Source organism: Strigops habroptila, chromosome 8 (genome assembly GCF_004027225.2).
Source record: "Strigops habroptila isolate Jane chromosome 8, bStrHab1.2.pri, whole genome shotgun sequence".
Taxonomy (NCBI): Eukaryota; Metazoa; Chordata; class Aves; order Psittaciformes; family Psittacidae; genus Strigops; species Strigops habroptila.
The window spans coordinates 3,427,501-3,449,498 of record NC_044284.2 but is presented as its reverse complement, the minus strand read 5'-3'; the positions used below and the strand labels follow the sequence as shown (position 1 = coordinate 3,449,498).

The 21,998-nt window shown below is 42.5% G+C and overlaps 1 protein-coding gene across 2 annotated transcripts in view; it reads left to right on the top strand.

The window, feature by feature from the left end:
• The window catches only part of LOC115611913, a 505,339-nt gene that overhangs the window by 466,710 nt on the left and 16,631 nt on the right, over positions 1-21,998 (top strand). The window contains exons 12-17 of one of the 2 annotated variants that reach the window (XM_030495581.1): positions 1,920-1,948; positions 4,642-4,788; positions 4,881-5,053; positions 9,804-9,920; positions 11,273-11,375; positions 12,271-12,545. In XM_030495581.1, coding sequence (XP_030351441.1) covers positions 1,920-1,948; positions 4,642-4,788; positions 4,881-4,908 — 204 coding nt within the window. In that variant the 3' untranslated portion in view covers positions 4,909-5,053; positions 9,804-9,920; positions 11,273-11,375; positions 12,271-12,545. Of the gene's footprint in view, positions 1-1,919; positions 1,949-4,641; positions 4,789-4,880; positions 5,054-9,803; positions 9,921-11,272; positions 11,376-11,981; positions 12,546-19,392; positions 19,705-20,479 lie in introns of those variants that run through there. The other variant, XM_030495579.1, reaches the window with a different exon arrangement.

Here is a 21,998-nt window from a genome sequence, read left to right as displayed (position 1 = left end):
TGTGCCATGAAAAGAGAAACAGTGCAATAAGAAACTCCTGGGCAGTGATCTGTTCTTTCTTTATGGCCTTGAAAAATCATTTGCTGCCACAGTGACTGAAAAGTTAAAAATCAAATTCATGAAGAAGAAAACAAAAAAAATGAAGTTACGTGCAAAATGTTTGTTGCTCTTCACTGTTACCCAACAAATACATGGCTGGCGGTGAGGGCACGGTCCATCTTTTCCATCACAAAGGGCTGTGTGCACAACTGGGGATTCCAGAGGAGCTAACAGTAGCAGGCCCGAAACACTATTGAAGCATCATCTATGATCCACTTGGTGCATAGCAACGTAAAACTGTGCCCTGGGCAAAACCCAGGGTTTGGCCTCTGTGCCTCCTTCTGTGAATCGTGACTGAATTCAGATGAACAACAAGTTTAGAAGCCATGGTTGCAACAAAAGGTCTGTGATCTTAAAGACCCCAAAACCAGATAGTGAGCCAGACTTTGCATCTGGCCTCTCATCTCTGTTATGAGAACCAAGAGCCCAGATCAAGACACTCCACCCAAGCTTGTGGAAAATCTGTTCCAAATCCAAATGGCTCAGGCTTATCAGTAGCACTTTCTTAAAACAACAGTATTGGGGATATTTTTTAGGCAATTACTCTCTTTAAATTGCATGTTCCAGGTTCCTTCCAGAATTGCCATTGTGAAGAGCAGTCTTCCTTCCCCAGGCACGTCACAGTGCTTTTTCAGCCAAGAATTAACTCCAGTCATGATAAGCGATCATAACTCAGAAGTAGGCAGACTACAGAAACTCTAACTTGAATACAGAATTACTTGAACAGCTTTATAAAGTGGAACCCAAAGTAACAGGGGGGGAGAGAAGGTCTGCCAAATGTGTGTAAAATGTATGAAGTACTGTGTGCTGTCTGCTGGAAGGTAAGTCCGTGCTCAGTAAGCTATCTGAACAGCACTGATCACTACATATATTTATTATGTTTTGGGTTCAATTTGCAGTGACATAAAATCTTGCATCACCGATGTGAGTGCATCTTTGAATATTAAAAACACTAATTATTATGTAATTAGTCAACAGGATGTGTGTAATTGTGTAATACCAGCATTCCTGGGTGTGGTTAAGCATGCAGGTAGAAAGCCAGCGCTCATCTAGATGGAGTATTATAAAATTACACAACACCATACACCCTGGGTGGGTACTCTAATTGTATTTTACATTTAAACAATGGCTACATTAGCAAAATTGAACTTATTCTTTTAAAAAGTATCTTCCCCCAGGCACAGATCATAGTAGATGATGGTGATAATGTTGCCAAAGTAGAGTGTCTTCTATTTCCCAAGGGACCCAAGCTTCTTCATAAACATACAAATAGGAGACAGAAACCAGGCGTAAAGAGCCCTTCATCCATTCATGGCAAGAAGCCACCCCAAAACAGCCATGTGACAATTGCAGAGTCATGCACCAGAATAATTGAATGCAGAAAATGAACAGGAAGAACTTTCTATCTCATGAAGAATCACATGAGATTAACCAGAACTGTTACATTTTTACCACTTAACAGACATCAGGACCATCCTTAAACCTGGTGGAAACAGAGCCACAGAGTGAATCAGATTCTTCTTTGAACTTACCCAGGAACATCTAGGTTACAGCCATCAAATGTCTTTAGCATTTTAGTTGACTCTGATCTCTGCTAAGACTTAGAGCTAGTGTGGTAAAAAAGTCTTCTGCACTCCTGGCCAAAAACCTCCCTGCCTGGTCATCACCCATTCTCCCTGTGATGCATCTGCAGTGCTCACAGGCATACGCTTCACTGGGCCAGCACTATGGTCATGGTAAGATTTGCAGTACAGACAGAAAAGGTGGATCGTTCTTTTACATGGCTCACCAGTATTTTCTCTCTTTTGATACGAATCCAGGGTGAAGAATCCAGGAGAAGAATGGAAAGGTAAAAATTCCAACACCAAACAAAAAACCAAAACCAAAAAGCCTAAGCTGTGACTCATTATAAATGTAAAATGTCAGAGCCTAAAGCTGGGGTTTTTTTCATGTGCCTGGGTGGAGAAGGGTGAGGTGCCCTCTGAGCATGATTTTATCTTTTACTTTTGAGTCTGAAGATCTTGGATGTGGTTTGGCAAGTTCATAAACATATTTGTGATAAAGTTGAACTGCTGTCTGGAAATGGTACATACAGAGATGTAAGAAAGCTTAAGGAGAAAACTGCAAATGCTGGAAGAAGAATCAGCAGTGCTCATGAATGAGGTTAGAAACTGTGGACAATTAGCTACTAGATGACTCCTACTAAATAAATCATCAAAGACTTGACTACTGCTTCCAGGTTTCCACAACAATATTAGCTCATTGAAGCAGCCAGAAAGATGGTAATTTGGCCAGAGTTTTAGGAATTTGCTATTCTTGTTTGAATTAACCAGCAAGGCTGATGTATACTCTCTTGCCAAGCCTATAAAGCAGGGCCTTCATGCTTCTAGGGAAGATACTATATTTATTGAGCAGGATCAAAGGCCCCGTGACATGGAAAATGAACTTCTTTGTGTTAAATGAGAGCTGCATGGGAAAGAAAAACAACCTGAGCTTGTCATGGAATCTCACATCTTATTTCAGCACTCAATAAAGCACTTTGCTTGTCCAGTTTAATAGAGAAGCACAATTTCTTCTTCCTGTGTGCCTCCACAGATCAGATCTAGCTCTGATCTCATTCAGAGCTTAATCCAAGACCCATAGTAAAAGGAAAATATTCCCATTGCTTCCAACAGGCATCTGGTCAGTCTTGTACCATGGTTTTACTTAAGAGTAAATTGAGTGCTGAGTTCCTTCCAAGAAAAAGAGGGGTAAGTGGTAAGAGATAGGAGTCTGTATGCTCAATGTTCCACCTTTACTCACTGCTGATAGGACCAGTCCTTTGGCTTGGCAAAAACTTGTCAATTTGTCTGGCCTTTCTGCAGGGTTGACTGGTACAACAAAGTGCTCACCTTGACCTTCTTTATTGCTACATTTAGGCAGCTCACTACAGTTGTACTCTCTTTTACTGCTTGAGAGTTACTTGTGTCCCTGGTGTGTTGTGATAAGCCTCTGAATGTCACTGCTGTGAAGGTTTTGTTCCTCCCAAAGACTATCCAGAGGTTCAGTGAAGGCAAGTAGGGTTTGCTTTGGTTGAAAAGTAGATTGTATTGTGTCACTATAATAAATGGAAATATGAAAAGCGTTGGTTGAATTTAACAGGAAATTGGAATGTTTCTCTTGTCACAAGGCCAGTTTATAATATGTGGATTTTTGACATTGCTCGGAGTAGGGGAACCTCACCCCATGTTGAGGGCCAGCTCAAGGGCTGGTTATCGTGTACATGCAGTTTAAACTATCTTCAGAGTAAGATGGTGCATAAGCCTCACACAATGTCTCTGTGCAGGAGTGTAGAAAAAGGAACCTGATTTGGAAAACACTAGGGAGAAATACTGAAGTTTTACACATCGAAAAGGCTAATTAGAAATGCTTTTCTTTTATAACACATAAGCCAAGCATATTGACATTAATTATATAAAATACTCAAGGTTTGGAATAAACTACTGAAGAGCACAGATGTATACCAAATCCTATGCAAATGAGGGTGTGCAACTGTTCTCAGGTAACACGTTTATTTATAACAGTAAGCTGTGTGTTTGGGTTTCTTTTTAATGGGTAGAACATCATAAAAGCTCTCTCTCTTTCTTGCTCTTATTCAGTGTAGTGAGATAGTTATATCTGTTCAGCACAGCCTAACATGCATTCCAGGAGCTCAGAACAGGTTCTTCCCATACCTGAGTTAGTAGTACTCTTGTCAGCTTTCCTGGAATTACATCATGGTAACTAGGAGCAGAATTTGTTGTCCTCGGGTGGTAAATCTCCTTTGGTTTCAGAAAAGCGAATGAAATTCATGACTGCATTTGTATTTTGCAGTCTGTGTCCCTGAGCTTACTAGCGACAGAGGTGTTTAAAGGAAATGCTGTGACTGGTTTTGCTATGTTGCCCATTAGTGTTGTCAATAGAGACGCTTAATAACATTGGGAAGAAAACTTCATCTCTCCCTTCTTTTACCCTGGTTAGCTGCAAAGAAATCCTCTTACTTTTGATAAGTTTACTTCATGGTGGAAGAGTTTTTCTACATCAGGGCCATGACAGGCGGGCTCAGCAGGCTGAATCACCTCCACCTCTAATGCTTCTATACCTGTCCCCCATTCCCTACTCCTTCTATCTTAGGCACTGGCTCTATACAGGTGAAAGTCACTTTACTTTCCAGGTCAAGTTTCCTTACTGAATCTGCCAAACATTTGTCTAAGGATACCCCTTAGGTTAGATGAGATGTCTAGCTTACGTTGGAGCTGCTCTGTGGTCATTGTAGATTGTCACCTGGCTGGGCTATGCTGGGACGGGCAAGCTTCCTGGAACCTGCTCTACATTCTCCAAACCGTCCTACAAATGCCAAGGCTGAGCACTTTTGCTCTTAGAAACACCCTTCTGCAAGGGCAGACATTGATAGTGAATAGTTATTCTCTCTCATCACCAGTAGAGAATGTTGATGTTGCTAAAGCTGGTTCGGGTTCCTTGAATTCTCCCACTTAACCTAACAATCCTCTTAACGTTTCACAGGTGTTTCCAGATCTACTGTGTCTGCACAAGTTCCAGAAAGCTCATGGTAAAGTGGCTGCTTTTACCTCTCAGATTCAAGCCCATTAAAGGATTTGAGGAAAGCTATTCAGTGCTGTGGGCAATGAAGAACAAACGTGATCCATTTAGGTGAGTGCAAGTATCATTTCAGACCTCTGAAAAATAGGAAGAAGTTTATTTGTACTCTCTAATGATAACAGCAATGTCTGTATATTCTCAAGAATTGTCAACAGCTGGCCTCCAGTCTAGCTTGAAGATTTGAGAAACCCCACCAGCTACCAGCAGGTCTGGACAAGATTGCTTAAGACACGGATTGCTGGGAGGGTATGGAACAGCAGTGAAACTGCAGCCTTTGACCTCTTCTTACACTTCCACTTCTTAACATTCACTACTGGTAATTAACAGACATAAAATATTGGGATAGTTGGATTTTAGTTCAAGCTAGTGTGCTTGGTCTCAGATTTTTATGTTTACATAGGTTTTGGTAAGGGTCTCCTTTATAAGGAGACAGCTTCTGTCCTAATTGCACTGTCATATGGAAAAGCAGCAGTTTATATTGACCCTGGTCACCAAGGGTACCCTTCTAGAAAGAGGCACCTCTCAGGCATGGATCCATGGAGTTGGCTGGCATGGTAGAAGCAGCATTTGTAGCAGAAGCCAGCTCGGAGTTGCATAGGTTTTAGTGGCAACTAAATGCAGAAAGGAGTTGCCGGGGTGGGAGCAACAGGAGAGTATCAGTTGGTTGTGAAGTTGGAGTGAAAGCTTTTATATATAATTTCAGCTGTTGGAGAGGAGGATGGTTCTGTTAGTAACTATTCTTTACATATAGATCAGCCTTTTAAGCACCTTTCTGCATCTGCTTTGGATAAAAATATATATAAACCAAACAAACCCCTGAGCTTTTGCCTTCAGTATGCAGTCAGTAGCTTAGGAGGAAAAGGAGCTGCTACACCTGTGAAATCAAATTTGACTCAAAGATGATTTAGGGTGATCATAAAGGTGAAAGTTCAGGATCATTCTGACCTAGTGTGATGCCCGTGCACAGCGTATTGACCTGCTGTCTAACTTTTTTGTTCTTGCTTGAAACCTAAAATTTGCTTTCAAATAAAAATCGATTCCTACCAGGTTCATATAATACAAGTACTTTATTGAATTCTGACTGGAACAGCGTTGCTCAGAGACTGGGGACCGTGTCCTGGCCTTGTGACATGGGGTCAGGAGTGTTTTGCAGGATGTGACAGTTTCCAGACCACAGGCAACTCTGACTTTAGGGGAGGGTGAAGGAGGTGGGCACCTACCCTAGCGAGATGTTACAGGCAGCAAAAAAGCAAAGTCACCAATGGAAACTGTGCATTCCTTTCTATCACTGACGGGTTTCTGCTGCAGTTTTCAAGTTCTGTTGCTGGGATGAGAGGCATATTTTTCAGGTACTCCAAGAGAACCAGAATAGATGTGGTCATCTATTCTGACCTATTCTCCTGTAGATCATCTCCTATTGCAAGGAGAAACCAAGGCTCCAGGGAAGATGACAGCCAGGTGGGAGGAGATGCAGGGGCAAAGGGAGGGAGGAAGGCAGGCTCATGGCAAGGGGGTTGGAACTAGATGATCTTAAGGTCCTTTCCAACTCTAACTATTCTATGATTCTATGGAGGTGGCCTGGCTGGCAGCAGGGCATGCAGGGAGCAGGGGGACTGCTGGTGGGCAAAGAGACTAGTTAGGATATATCTGAAGGCCATAAAATTGGTGCTGAGGGGTGAGGTGGAATCTCCTGCCTGAAAAGGATATGGCAGAGGAGGAGAGCAGTAAAGCTCCTGAGGTGGCATTGTGGGGCCACAGGGAGGAATAGGGCCACTTCTACACGCACCCCACCCCAGCATGAGGTGACCTGGCCACAACTCCAGGACTGAGGAGGGGCATTGCCTCTGTATTCATGACATTATCTCAAAACAGTAAGAGAGAAGCCTCAATCTCTTACTGTTAAACTGGGGAAACAGAAGCTTAACAGCTACCTCTCCCCAAAAATCAGCTCAGCTCCAGTCAAAGGTTTTACCTGGGGCTCTCCTGGAGGCCGCCTCTGCCCCATGGGTGACAGCCCTGCCTCTGCTTGAGCCTGGCAGGGCAGTGAGAGTGCCAAGCACCTCGGGGCGATGCAAGGGGCATGTCAGGGAGGGAGGTTTGTGCCAGTTAATTAGCAGCACTTTAGTGGTTTCTGCAGCCCACAATAACCTCCGCAAGACCTACACTGAAGGAGAGGTATTTGGGGATTGGTGGTGGAGGCTGGAGGCTGATTCATGTGAGCTCTTCTTTCTCTGAACATCGAGCGCGTTGCTCCTCTAGCTTCCTTTAGAGACATTGTGCCATCAACTGCCCAGGCTGGGCAGCCCAGTGTCAAAAGGAGAGGAGCCTTTTGCCCAGCACTGTCATATGAATCAGGCCCCAAATGTGAGCCCTGTAAAATGTGAGAAAATGAGAGATTCGATTATCCATATGGATCGCTCTGGACTTATTCCAGATTGCTTCATTAATAGCAATCAAAGACATCACTTTAATGGATTTTTTTATCCTCAAAATTATGATCATGAGGAATTTGTTCTGGCTATTGATTTTGAAAAGGCTTTTGATTCTCCTCAATAGCCTTAACTTATTTCAGATTTAGTTAACAGTAGGATTTGGTCTTAAATATCTTAGATAGGTCAATCTCCTTTATTCAAATCCACAGTTACGTTAAACCTAATGACTATAGTTTGAAGATGATTTATATACTGGGCTTAGACAGGAGAGTCCTTTTTATCTTGATACTTTTGCTGTTACAGAGAAGCCTTTGTTTTGGGAGAAATCAGTGGTTTTAAGGGAAAAGTCAGAGATGTTTTCCATTCTGCCCTTAGTTGGAGAATATGTTATATTTTTAATGAAGATTTTTAGATATTATGCTGGAAGTCACTGAATGTTCATGTTTCTTCTCTGTTAATTGGGGTAAAACTCTTAAAGCCATTAGGCAATTTAAATGTAGCTCTATTTGAGCAATATCCTTTATTGGATCCCCCATTATCCTTTAAACATCTTGGTGTGCAGGGGGATAAAATTAGAAAGAATTTGTTTGCTTTAAATTGCCAGCCCCTGCTTGATAAAACTATTAGCTATTTAGCTAATTGGACTGCTCTTCCATTATCATTAATTGGCAGAATTGATACAATTAAAATGGGGGCTTTATCTAAAGTGTTTGTGGTTTTTTTCTGAGGTATTCCCATCAAGTTCCCTAACATGTTGAGGGAGCTTTACATTCTGCAATTAGTTTTGTTTTCAGGGTTAGAGGTAAATTTAAGATTAATTTTGAAACTCTGCAGCTCCTCATAGAGTCAGCTGGCCTGGCTCCTGCTAACGTTAGTGTTGTTTTTGGCTGCCCTGGTACAACATGTTGTTTCATGATTTAGACAATCCCCAGCATTATGTGGCTGTGGAGCGCATGGGGCAGTGCAACCACACGCTGAGCAAAATCAGGCCCTCAGAGCACACCCCCTGCTTTGCAGAAGGTCACGGCAAGGCTTGCTCCCAGGGCTGTGTCCTGCAAGGTGCTAAACACCCATTATTCCCTGACCCACCAAAGCATTTTAACACAGCCATAACTTTTAAGCACACATACAGGCCCAATGACGCCAATTAGCTTACTCATACCAGTCAAGTTCAACAAAGGCTGTGCTTGGTTGGGGTCACAGTAATCATCACCTTCTTGGTTTGAGACTCCCACGTGAACCCATTGCAAAATAGCGTGTTCTTCTGCTTACACCTTGGCTGTGCTCTCTGCTGATGGTGCCCTCCAAATGAGCAGGGGGAAGGCACTGGGCTTTGGGGGGAGGCTCTGCCAATCCTTCTTTTCCCTTGTGGTCAAAGCATCAAGAAACTGCACCCTCTCTGCTCCTGCCATCCCTGGCAGACATGCCATCTTTTTTAAGCTGCTAGCACGAGTCGTGCTTCTCCCTCCTAACACTATGATTCATGGCAGCCATTAGCCTCAAATAAATGAATGGGCCACAAGAAAATTAAAACCGAATCACGCCTCTATCAAGGGGAGGTCTTGTTGACAAGTGGGGCCTCGGTTGCCAGAATTAGTCATCTGGGTCTGCCTTTTGCACCAGCGGCGAAGAAAACCAGAGGATGATTAATTGGGCAGGACCAAGAGGATGTCACCCCTCCCATACAGCTGGCCAGTGTGGTCAGTTTCTAAATCACACTATGAGGGCAGTGGTTGTATCACTGAATACCACCACTGCCTCTGCTTCGTCTCCATCACAATTTTATAGAGTGCTGGGGTACCACATTTTTACTTCAGCACCCAAACATGTGCTGATGCTGGGACTTCCTTATCTTGCAAGCCATGTATAGCTGGGTCTGTTGTCATTTAAAGCTGCTTAAAATAAATTGTATCTAAAATATAAAATTGCTTTATACAAAATGGGGTTTTTTTAAATGTTTTATCTATAAGATATATGCAAATATATCATTTCAACTAAAAAAGAAAAATAAATCTCATCCATTCTCACAGGCATGACCCCATTTGTACATAACAGGTATGAGCACTGGAGCAACGTTGATGTAATACTGCCCTGCTTAAGTCATTTGAGTCGCTGTAGTTTTTAGACTATACCAGAGTCATTTCATGAAACGCATCATGCTTCATGGGTTAATCCTGATTTAGCTCTGATGCTTTGCTTTTGGGTATTATCTAAATTGTTTTGCCCATCTCCATTCATTTTGTCTATCATGAGTATCATTCAACATGGGTTTCACTCATACATTTATTTGTATTTAAATTATGCATCTCTTAAGGAGATAGACCCATCAAGTGATATGATACCCTGTGGCACACAGAATGAGGCATTGTTTACTTTTGCATAAAAAGCCATGAAGATGGAGCACACAATTTATAGGATACTAATGAATTATTTGGATGTTTGACCTTAAATCAGACTCAATCCAGCTAAGCCTGGTAGCTAGTGGAATTGAAATCTACTGGATAATAGCCCAAGAGCCAACCTTATTGTAGGTCTAGAACCAAAACCCCTTAGAATAAGAGACTGAAAGACAACTACTTCACTGCAGTAAATGTGCTGATCCTGTGCTGATTTATATTTCTGGATTAATTGCAGTAACTAAGGAGCATCACACTGCAAGTGTAGAACTCGCATGAAGGAGATGAGAATCAAGCCCAGGGGGAACAGAGGAGCTGCAGTGCAGGAGCCAGTCCTCCCTGTGCAACATTTAAGGTATGTTAGGGCCAAAACCTCCTTAATGCAAGCAGTGCTGTTTATTGCTTCCATCAGCTGTGAATTTGGCTTATTGGCACCAGTACAAGGAGGGTCCAGAACAAGGGACATTCCCAGGCTGAAATGTTACTGTAACACCTTTTCCTCATTTGGAAGTAGAGATGTAACTCTGTATGTCATTAGCTAAGACAATAATAAATTAATACAATAGCCAAGTAAGAGTGCTGTAATGCTTTCATGTATGAATTGGAATGGGAGTACTGAGCTTTTCATTTCATGGTTGAAAAATACATGAGTTGACCCAAATATTAATTTCTGCATTTCAATCATTTACATATTACGGGTCAATAATAATTTCTTGCACAAATGACTTTTCAAATGAGAAGCAGTATATTGTAATGGTCTGTCATATTTACAAACATCTCGTTGTTTTCCCAACTTAGCACTTAGTATTTAAAATATACTGGACCAGATATTGTTTGCCAAATACAATACAAAAATGTCTCATGTAAAATGCAGAGACTCTTTTCTTTTACTATTATCCATAATTTATAATGTTCATAAACCATGGAGTGGCATGCCTCTGCCCATGGCCCGCCCAGGCCCCCATTTTGGAACTGGCGTGGTTTGCCAGCATTGGTTCAGGAGACCTGACACCTCTCTCTGCTCTTTCCTGACCTTAAAAATCTCACCCCTTTGAGGAGCAATCCAAGTGAAGATCCAGCACTCTCAGAAGCTCTAATGGTGGGGTTTTTGAGAAGGTTAATACATCCCAAGATTTCTTTACAGCATGCAATGACATCCAACAAAATGCCTAGGGTGTCTTTTTTCAATTACTTTACAAAGCTAAAATAATATAAATAACCTTGCTTTTTACTTACTGGTATTGAACTTAGTCCATCATTTTGGGCTGTTCATTGTTTCCTCATATTCCAGCCCTTTATTAGCCAACATATCCCAACAGAAACCTTGTGTCTTGGAGTAAATAGTGTTCAAGTCCTGAATTAATCAGGGACTAGCGCAACATATATATGCTGCCCAGCAAGATGAATTTACACATCTGCCTTTTCCCCTAATTATAATTCCAGAGGTTGAATGTCAACAGCGTATGGGTATATCCTCATAGAGGCATGCTAACACACACATACAGGCTCACACACTGTACATAAATCTCTCTTGGCTTATCTGTTGCTGTCTTTAATTTGTATACTTCAAAATTGAGTGGTGAGGTCATTTATTAGACTGTTTCTGTGAGTTTTATGTAGTGATAAGAAAGCAGTAACATGCAATTTGTTTTTATAGAACTCACTTTTATAAGTGTGATCTAATATTTCCTTTCTTTAACTGCACAGTGAGGAAGAAGAGCTTTCAGAGCTATCCAAGAGTTAACTGGCTACATTTCAACTGTCACCATTGTCTTACATCTACATAGAGATGGGAGAGAGCCAGAGAGGTGTAAGTACAGAAGGCCACTGGGAAGAAAACATTTGTAAGTAGAAATTTCTCCTCAGAAGCCTCAGAGCAGATCTTCACAGTTTGTCTTGATTTTTTTCTTTCCCTATTTTTTAAACACAACGTGTGGTGGAAATGATTGTTATTATCCAAAGGACCTTACTTGCTGGCTTGCCGCATCTCTGTTTATGAAATGCCATAACAAAAGTGAGCTCACGCTTGTGTGCTTCCAATGCGTGATGTTCCTGTGTGCCAGATGGGCACTTTCATGACTGTATGAGCGTGGATTATTTCATTTCCTACATCTGGGACTCCAAATGGCTGCACAGAATGCCACAGGAGAGAGGCACAGATCTTCAGCTGGGGAAACCTACCTTCACAGGGGAACCAGCTACATCAGAGGGGATGAGGCAGAGAAGCCCCGAGTGGTATCTGAAAGTTCACATTAACCAGGGCCACAAGGGAAACCTTTAGAACCAGGAACAAGACAAAAATAAACAATAACTAATGCTGGATGTCAGCTGTGGAGAGGGGGGAGGGAAAATAAACCATAAGCAGTTTCTTGTCTGGCCACAGAAGATGTGTTTGGAATGCTGTTTTGTATTTCAGCTCAGAAACTCTGCTGTGACCTTCAGATATCGCTGGGTATTACAAATTCTACAGATAGCCAGAGAGAAATATCCCAAGGAGAGCTGGCATATACCGTGCCATCCTAGTTAATGGTGACTGTGTATTGCTCACAGCCCATTCCAGAACTGCAACCAGGCAGCCTTATAAACACTGCAGAATCCTACAGTAATAGTCAGGAATGGTACAGTTTGTCATAAAGCTGTTGCAGGATTTGGGATAATTACTTGTTTGTTTGTAGGATAAAAGGTTGCTTTTCTCTTTTTTTAAGGCCAAACCAGTGAGAGCAGATCCACAGCATAGTGAGGTCCTGGCTCACTGCGCTTTTGCAGTATATATTGCATTTCAGAGCCAGCAAACAGGAGGACATGGTAAGAAGAAATGGAATAGCCCTGTCCTGTATGTTTGATTGAAATAGCTGTAGCAGAAAAAAATACAGTTAAGCCAGTGGCTTCCTTAAGATGAAAGAGAGCAATCCCCCAAAAGAGAACAAATGGAAAAAAGTAATGAACAAAAGAAAGTAAGAGCTTGTGACACAAAGTAAGAAAAATAAACAACAGTTGACTTAACTATTTTGCATAAGATATTTACAAACCACAGCATATTACTGTTTGCTTTATGCATTTTCACATCCTGCTCAGTTTAAAGCAGTAATTTTCTGCAAGGACAACAGAGGGAAAAAAGAATGCTTTACACTGCTTATATTAATTACATTTTTTCATTACCCATCATGTTTTCTACAGGCTTGTGTATTATTACTGTAAAATGTAATGAAACAGAGAAAGAAAAAAGAATGGACTTCTGGGAAATTTTCCAATTCTTGAAATGCAATGTTAATTGAGTGCTATTTTTAGGTCACCACAGACAGAGCTGAACCCATTGCCATCAGTGCACAGAATGGGGACAGCCCAGGTGCAACGCAGACTGGGTGAGGGTATCGGTTTCTACTGATGGAGAAAAAAGGAGAGAAACTAACTCCCCAGAGAGGTGATTCTGGCTGGGTTTGGGGCAGTTTCTATTTCTCGATGTAAAGTCCTCAAAGCAGAAGGGAAAGGGAAGGGTGCAGAGCTGGCATGGGTCCAGGACCCACTGTGGCCACAGGCACTCCTGAAGGAGACCCCATGACTCCTGTGGCAGGAGGACAGACCAAGTGAAAGCGAGAGGCTCTCTCGTGGCCGACTTCCAGCTCTGGGAGGGAGGGCGCTCTGAAAGTCAACATAAAATAAAGTCCCCCAAAATGTATCAGAAATGTGATCCCTTTAATTTATAGATCTCCTAAAAGGCTGCCAAAAATCAATTATTTTAATTTGTATATAGTGCAGCCATGGACTGATTCAAGTCCTTTTGAAGTATTTTTAAACAGCCATTGCATAAAGCCATCCTCTTTCCCATATGCAAAAAAGAAATGAATTGAAACCCACAATTTCTCACAATCCCTTTGGTCATGAGAAAAGACACACAGGACTCTGCAAGCAAATCTGAGGCCCCCTGCTAAGTCCTTTAACTGGGTACCTTTACTGTTAGTCCCAAGAATCAGCGTAGCTTTACTGCTCCCTGTGTTATGTGCTTGTTCTCCCAAAGGGTGCAAGGAAAGTGTTTGAGCCCATAACAGTTTGTGAAGACAAGAGGAAATAGTTATTGGTACTTGTGAGTGGGTGGAGGTTCCCTTTGAAACAGAAGTGCAAAATCTTTGCTGTGCACTTACCAAGGCTGAAAGAGGAGGGAGCATCCCACATGGGGGAAGCCAATGTTATCTCCACTGTTCATTCTCTGTTGTACAGCACTACTATAAAAGCAAGAGCCTAACAGAAGCATTTCAGCAGCCATTCTGAATCACCATGTTTTCTACCCACTTTGGTTCCATGCATGTAATAATCTTGAAAAGTGGTCATGACCAGATGGTAGAATTACCAAGACACTACATCCAATTCTTCTGTTTGTTTCGGTACTACTGGAGAGTTGGTAACCAACCTGTAGGTTTAAGAGACACCTCCTCACTTGTATCATCACCAAAGGCATTTTGAGCAGGATCCTGAACAAAGATGCTAAGCATGCAAATTCCTGAGGTGATCTGGTCCCTTTTACCTTGGAACAGATAGCTTGCATCCTGGCCTTCTCTTGATTCACTACAAGTTTCTTTGCTTTTCTGTAGTTCTCTTAGTCACTTGAGGGTCCAGGCGCATCCTTTTTCCAATCTCAGCTCAAGAATCCCAAATACGCCCAAGGACCACATGAGAAGACAGCAGGCATCAGTGCTCCCCTGGATGTGGTAGTGTAGTCCTTGACCTATGCAGTAGCATGGACCTCAGCTATCCATCGTGAACTTGTCTACACATCTTGCCAATCTTCAAATCTCTGCCCTCCCAGTAAGTCACATAAGCTGTGACTTACCAAAAATACCACCTCAGTGCATTCCAGATGTATCTCCCCACCCATTCCCCAGCAGATTTGACACTGGTATATAAGTGTTACAGATTTGCCTGGCAAGGCTTAGATGGATAAAAAAACAAAGCAAAGCAAAACGCAGACTAAAGAGTTAGTTTGCTCTCCAAATATCTCTAGTGCTAAGATAGAAGCGATAAATCATAAATATAAGCCAACATGATTTTCTCTTATCTGACACATTGAATTAAGACTGTTGCGCTCAAACACTTATAGCAAAATTGACAAACGCTTCCTTTTAGGAATGCTGCATCAAAGCTATTAACTTTTATAGTCAGAGACCATTTAAAGCCAAGGCAAGGCATGTGCATTAGCACACACTGCCACACGCCCGCACACAAGGCATATGAACTGTGATACTCTATTTGCAAATCAAGATAGAAATCCTGCTCCTTTCAACTATGCTTGTCCTGCCTCCAGCAGTGGTGCCAGGCGTTTGGACTTCACTTAGCCAAGCCAGCTTGTTGCAGCCTCACCGTGGGCTTTAGCTCATTATTGGCACTATACTTCATCAAGACCAGTCTCGAGCCTGACAGCTAACCCCACACCGTGACAGACTCCTTTTTATATTTAGATTAAAGTTGTTCCCCTTTGCTAGGAAAATTCGTCTGGATCCACAGCCCTCCAGTCAAGAGTCACAACATTTTTCCACAAAGGACACAGTTTTGTTCTTCCACAAGGATTCAGTTTTCCTCAGCACCCCAAGTTGTTGTTGTAGGCAGCAGTTTGGAATTAGCAGGGCTCCTTTCAGACCAGAGCAAGTAAATTTTTTGTAGTGGGATGATAGGAGCAAGTGGTGGAAGACAAGGAAGGAGCAAAGGGAGCCATGAAACCACAAAGTCTCCCAGAGCATGGACAGTCAGACCCAAGCCAGCTTGATCCCACTACACCACTCTTACGGGAATGGCTCCTATGTGAGCTAGTCCCTTCAGTATTGAAGCTACTGAGGAAAGGGCAATAAATTAGTTTATTCCAAGTCAAACCCACTGTGTGAATCATAGAACCATAGAATCCTAGAATGGTTTGCAATGGAAGGGACCTTAAAGCTCATCCAGTTCCAACCCCCTGCCACGGGCAGGGACACCTTCCACTAGAGCAGGTTGCTCCAAGCCCCTGTGTCCAACCTGGCCTTGAACACTGCCAGGGATGGGGCAGCCACAGCTTCTCTGGGCACCCTGTGCCAGTGTCTCACCACACCTACAGTAAAGAACCCCTTCCTAATGTCTTCCTTTTTTCCCTTTTTAAAAATGGGGGTTATGTTTCCCCTTTTCCAGTCAGTGGGAACTTGACCAAACTGCCACAGCTTCTCAAATGTGATGGACAGTGGCTTAGCCACTTCATCCAACAGTTCCCTCAGGACCTGCAGGTGCATCTCATCAGGTCCCAGGGTTTTGTGCTCCTTCAGTTCCTTAGATGATCTCAAACCTGATCTGCTCCTGCAGCAGGTAGTTCTTCATTCTCCCAGCCCTGCCTTTGCCTTCTGTGACTTGGGCAGTGTGGCTGGAGCACGGGCAGGTGAAGGCTGAGGCAAAAAAGTCATTGAGTACCCCAGCCTTCTCCATGTCCTGGGGTATCCAACTCTCCCGTTTCCTTCCAGAGAGGGACCACATTTTCCCTAGTCTTCCTTTCATCGCTGACATACCTTTCTTGTTGTCCTTGACATCCGTGGACAGATTTAATTCTGTCAAGGCTTTAGCTTTCCTAGCCTGATCCCTGGCTGCTCGGGCAAATTCTTTGTCTTCCTCTGAGGAAGTCAGTATTCAAATGGCAATTCAGACTTGAGATAATGTCCGAAGATACATGTAGCCACTGATTTCCATGGGAATTTTGCCATAGCTTTCATCAGGACTAGGATTTAATCTCTGGGAGTTTTCATTTTTCCACTCGATTACCTGGCACCCGTCCTCTATTGAAAGGCGGTCACAGCGCACCTGAAGAATTGCAGTAATAAGCCAGTCAAGGAGGCTTTGCAGGATGGACCCATGGAGACTGTAGTCATTGACTGGATCAATAGGTGGGATTTCATCTGAGAGAGGGGATTCAAATGTCACTTCGAAAATTTCACTTCAGTGTGTTCATTTTCTGTTTCAGCTGTGTTGGGAATGGACTGTAGATTTAAACTCTGACTCAGAGCAGGAGAAATGAGGATCCATTAATTCTTACAAAAAAAAAAAAGCCATTCCAAGCCATAGCCCTAACATAAATGAATTTGGCATGTTCAGGAGTGGACCATCACTTCCATGATGAACTCAATGGATATAATTTCAGCTTTGGTAAGATGAGGCCTCAAGCTTGCAGTGCTTAAATATGTTTCAGGATCTGGGATTTTCAAAAGCCCATGTGTTCCCAACTCCCAGTGGCAACAAGGAGCCTGGAAGCTTTAAAAATCTGAAGTAGGCACTGATCTGCATTCAGAGGTGCTCAAATGTCTGTGTAAACCTGCCTCTAATTTATCCAGCAGCCCTGTCCTTCCAGCTTGCTTTTGGAACCACAAGCACTTTACATGACACTGCTCTGCAAACTCGGCTCCTTTGGGTAGCTGTGGGTAAAGAAGGAAGGAAAACATACTACGGACCTCAACTGACAGGGAAGGTGCTATAAGCAGTGATGTGTGAGCCAGGATGTTAGAAGATGCTCGATATATTTAATGTCAATAAAGTTAATAATGCTAATGTCAACAGAGTCTAAAGCAGCAGGCAGGACTGACCCCTGGCCTCTCTGATTTGCCTCAGTAGTTCACACCTTAACCCTGTTATTTTCCTCAAGTTTCTTTACCTTTTAATCTTGCTAGGTATCATCAGAATAGAGTTCACCTCCCAAGTAACTCCTCAAACCCAAGCATATCCCTGTTTTAAGTAGTGGAATTGGGATAAAGAATGGCATCCTTTGAAAGGGGGCAGTGTGCTGAACAGGCCTGCTAGGTTCCCGTCAGAAGGGCTAGCTGCAGACTGGGGGACTGGAAACGCTGACTGCAGCCAGTTTCTTTTTGTCTATTTCTTAATCCACTTTCTCCAAACAATATGAACGTTTGGTGCATTTAGCTCTAAATATGTCAAATGCTCCTTTAGGAAAGAACTTCCAAAACCTAAAATTATTTCTTAAGATCAAATTCGTTACCTGAGCTCCAAATTATTCTTCTCTAGACAAATAAACACACACACACTTGTGTGCTTTGTCTGCACTGCAGGAATTGTCCTGGGATAGCACTGTGCTGTCTGTAGAGGCCTGCTAAAAAGCCTGGTTTTCTGATACCGAAAGAGCACTGCAAATATTAACACATTGTAGAGAGTAGGGGGGAAAAAAAGCAAGAATGATTATCTCAGAATGTAACAAATCTAAAAATAAATTGGCTTCATTTTCACCTATTGCAGACCAATGGGGGTAAAACAACTTTAATTAGTGTAACAGGACAATAGGAATGAAATTGGCTTGGCCACAAGATTTTTGCAGGATGACACTGATGGTATTGCTATCCAACTTCAAAGATTTGGAAAGATGTGGCTGCTAACACTGGAGAATAGAAACCTGTTTTTCATCAACTAGGCTGGCCTGACAAATTAAGTCTGTGGAGTCATTAGATTAAGATAAGAGCTTATCTCCTAGACTGACATTTATTCAGAGGTTTTTATGCTGCACAGCTAGTAATTAGTGCAGGTGAATTTTTAACACTGCTTTGTCCAGTCATTTGACAAAGCAGAAATACATAAAGTTTTGATTAAAAATATAACTAAAATGCAAGAGTCTAAAATTATTAACTTGGAAAGGTTTTAATTTCTGCAAGAGTTGAGATGATGCTAAAAATCTTCACACAGGTCAGAAGCGCTTCTGCTGTTAACTCATTTCCATACGCAGATTGCGAGGCCCCTTCAACTAAATTTTTAGGCACTAAGCAGCAGATCTCTGTAGCAAATCTGTAATTTCTTTCATGCCCATCCATTGTGTAATTCTGCTGCTTTGCAGCAGGAATACTGTGAAGGCTGGACTCCTGCTCATTAACGCTCATCTGCTTCCTTCAGCACTCAGGTTGGGCTTGGGGGGTTGGTTTTAGAATGGTTCTTTTCTCGTATGGCTGATTTCATGGGGTAAGGTTTATTTTTCCTGTCCTACTTTTCTTATAATAACAGATGGATTGTTCCACAGTAAACCAATGCATTGCTTTTGGACAATGTTTTAACACCGCTTTAGGCTAATAAATATCCTTTTTTTCTTAAACTAAAACCAGCTCATTTTGAGTAACTGAAGATTGGAATTGGATTAATAATTAGTGGATGAGTGTTTGTTTATGAGCTTTGACAGGTTTGTTACAGCTACCTCCTGTTATTGCTGTTACAGTGTTTGTTTTGTATGAAGTGCAGCCATCTCAGCATCTCTGGTTCTTACCTTTAGAAATCTACAGGCAAGGGGAGTTCATGGTGGTAAAATATGGTTCATCCAACTACTTTATTCCTATGATTACTGGCTTTCACAAAAAACCCCCTCACATGAACTCTGGAAAGATCCGGACAGACTGCCTGTTTGGAAAATAGACTGTCCTTCTTTACCTTTTATACCTTGCTGCCAAGACCCCTGAAGTTCTGGACTCGCAGGCCCAGGCTTGCAGAGGGTGACCAGTGCTGCCACTTGGCTGCATCCCTGAGCCTGAAGTGGCAGTGGTAGAGCAGGACACAGGCTCTCAGGCCAACTGGGACCAGGGTCTGCGTGCTGGCTTTTTGTGCCCACTTGTGTGGGTTTGGGTTTTCCTGATGTTTATATGACACCCCAAAACCCAGCTAATATGAAATTATTAACCTCTCCTTTTGGTAGGCTGTGGAGATACCAGCATCCAGGTGTCTTAGTGTTATCTGTCACAGCTGTCCATCAGCAGTGCTGGCTTATGGGGCAGTTCCCTGACCGCAGAGCCATTTCAGACACCTCCTAACATGCTGCCCATCTGTGGGGTTTTGTTTTACAGACTGCTGCCATCCTCCTCTGCTTCCATGAGAGATACCATTGACCTGCGCCTTTGCCTTGGGTCACCAATTTAAAGACAACTACTGCTTGATGGTGCACGCAAAATGAATTAATGGTCTTGGTTCTGGCCTAAGTGTCTGGAGACTGAGACCTTCACCAACCCCACGCAGAAGGCCAAGGACTGACAGAAGCACCAGCAATAGAGAAGTCCCAACAGGTCAAGGGAAGGGGCATTGCAGACTAATAGACTCTGTTACTACAAGGAGAACTTTGTTCAGCTTCTGATGCCAGGAAGGACAGGCTGGACTGGCAGGTAAATTTCCCTGCAGATAGTGGAAATAGAGGTTAGAGCACCATATTTATCTCAGGCTACTTAGTAAATAGATACTGCAAAAAAGACAGTTGTAGATTTAGCTGCAGGAAGGTGTCATTGAAAGGCAGTAGCAGTCCAACCAGGCTTTACTCTGCCTTCCATTTGCAGCGTCCCACCCTCAGGATTGCTCTTCAGCATTTGGCCAAGGTCAGACAGGCGAGAGAGAATTTTTTCTCAAGTTTCTAGTGTTCCTAAGCAATTTTTAAATTGAGAGAAAAGGGCAGTAACAACTTCTTTTAACTGGCAAACATGTTTTCAGTGTCACCAGAAAAAGCTGCCTGTCAACTTAGACATTACTCTGGTTTTGATTTGATACTTTTGGCTTCTGAGTTTGGTGTAAGAGGTACTCGTGTCCCCGAAAAAAATCTGCTTGCCCTTTTTAACTGGATTCCATAGGCTGAAATTTATCCATGGTAAATCATAGAATAGTTAGGGCTGGAAAGGACCTTAAGATCATTTAGTTCCAACCCCCCTGCCATTTTCTCTGTAAAGTAAATTATGCAGCCGGTTCCACACAAACATCCTTTACTCTCCAAGATGAAGGCGAGCTCTCAGTAGCACAAGTACAGGGTGTAGCCATCCAGCTGTTTGTGTTTCCCCCAGGCATTCAACACTCCTCACAAGTAACTACGCTTTGCGCTTCTGTAACACACATCCTGTGACCCCACCGGGCAACCACAAAGGTGGGGTAAACACCTCTATTTCTATTTTATAGGTACTTAGCACTTCTGAAATGCAAGCTCAAGGCAGGTTGTGTTGAACATTGAAGCTTGGGGAAATCTTTCTGGAAACCTGATGGAAAATATTGGCTCAAATATTACTGGTAAGTCAAGTGGTCGGTGGTTAATATGACTGTTGGAAGGTGGGTTCCCTCACAACATGTGAAAGTCCCTCTTCAGTAGTCCAGGCTTCTCCCCATTTTGTTTTTCTGTGGTACAATATTCATTAAACCCTTCGCCGTGACATGTCATTGCCAGTGTGCCAAATCCTGAGCAAATCACATCCTCTGTTCTTCTGTAGCAGATTTGTGAGATAATCTATTATAGATTAATCATTTCAGTCTTATGGTGCAATGTCAGAAATAAATTGGGGTTATGAAGCTGGAGGGGAGCCACTTTTGGGGGCTGATGTGTTCTCATTGACACTCCTTATTTGACTTTGAAAACAGTGTCATGATGAGATTTTTGAAGCTGATTGTTGCCCCGTGGAATCCAAATCACAGGGTAAAAATGCTGGGGAGTAAGTTTTCATCTCCACAGATATCAGGTCAGGGATGAACAGTAGGTGGTTTTCAAGCCATTTCCTTCCCTCTTCTCACAACATGAAACATATCTGGGCTGATCCATTACATCTCTTTAGAATAATGGGTAGCAGAAGAATAAATAAAATAAAATAAAGCCCCTTTTAAGGACTGAATATCTGCTGGAGGTGGAGGTATCCAACCCAGGAAAATAATACAGGCCAGGAATTCAGCCAGATATACTGTATGAAAACATTCATTTGCGGAATTTTAAATATTCTCTTAACATTTTACCATGTTACCCATTTTACCATGGGAACCACGACAGCTCCCAGATGTCAGACAGTGAGTAATTTACCTAGTACTGTAGTCCTTGTTACACTCCAAACTGAATCACAGCAGGTCCTTGGTGTCTCCAGACCAGAGCAGGAGTTAGGGCATAGGGAGGGGCTATTCTCCCACTTAGCTCCCTGGTCTCTTCTGCAAGACGGGAAGATCTCTGAATTGAGTATGAACTAAGAAATGAGACATTTAGTTCTGTCTGTGGTGCCATGTACCATCTACCTACACAGCGAGGCTTTATCAGTTACTGAATGCAAACCTACAGTGACTTCATGACATGCTTTACCTTCCAAAGGATGGCAGAATATTGCAGGGAATACAAGGAATGGATAAGCACTATTTTCGTTTCAGTTTCTTTCGCTTGGGTGCAAAGTAAATCAAACCAGGCTCCATGCTGAGTGATATATCATATAAAGCTTCGATGTGATATGTATCCAACGATTTGTTTTTCACTACAGTAGCTTTTCACAATCCATAAGTCAGATGGAACGTCGAGAGATTTCCTAGCTTGAAATGCAAAGCAGTTTTTTTAAGATATGCTGGGGATTTTTTCCATACCAAGAACAGTTGCTGAAGAACACAGCTGCAGATATGCGCCAGAGCATACCCACTAATGATTTACTCAAACATACAATAGTAACTAGAGTCCCTT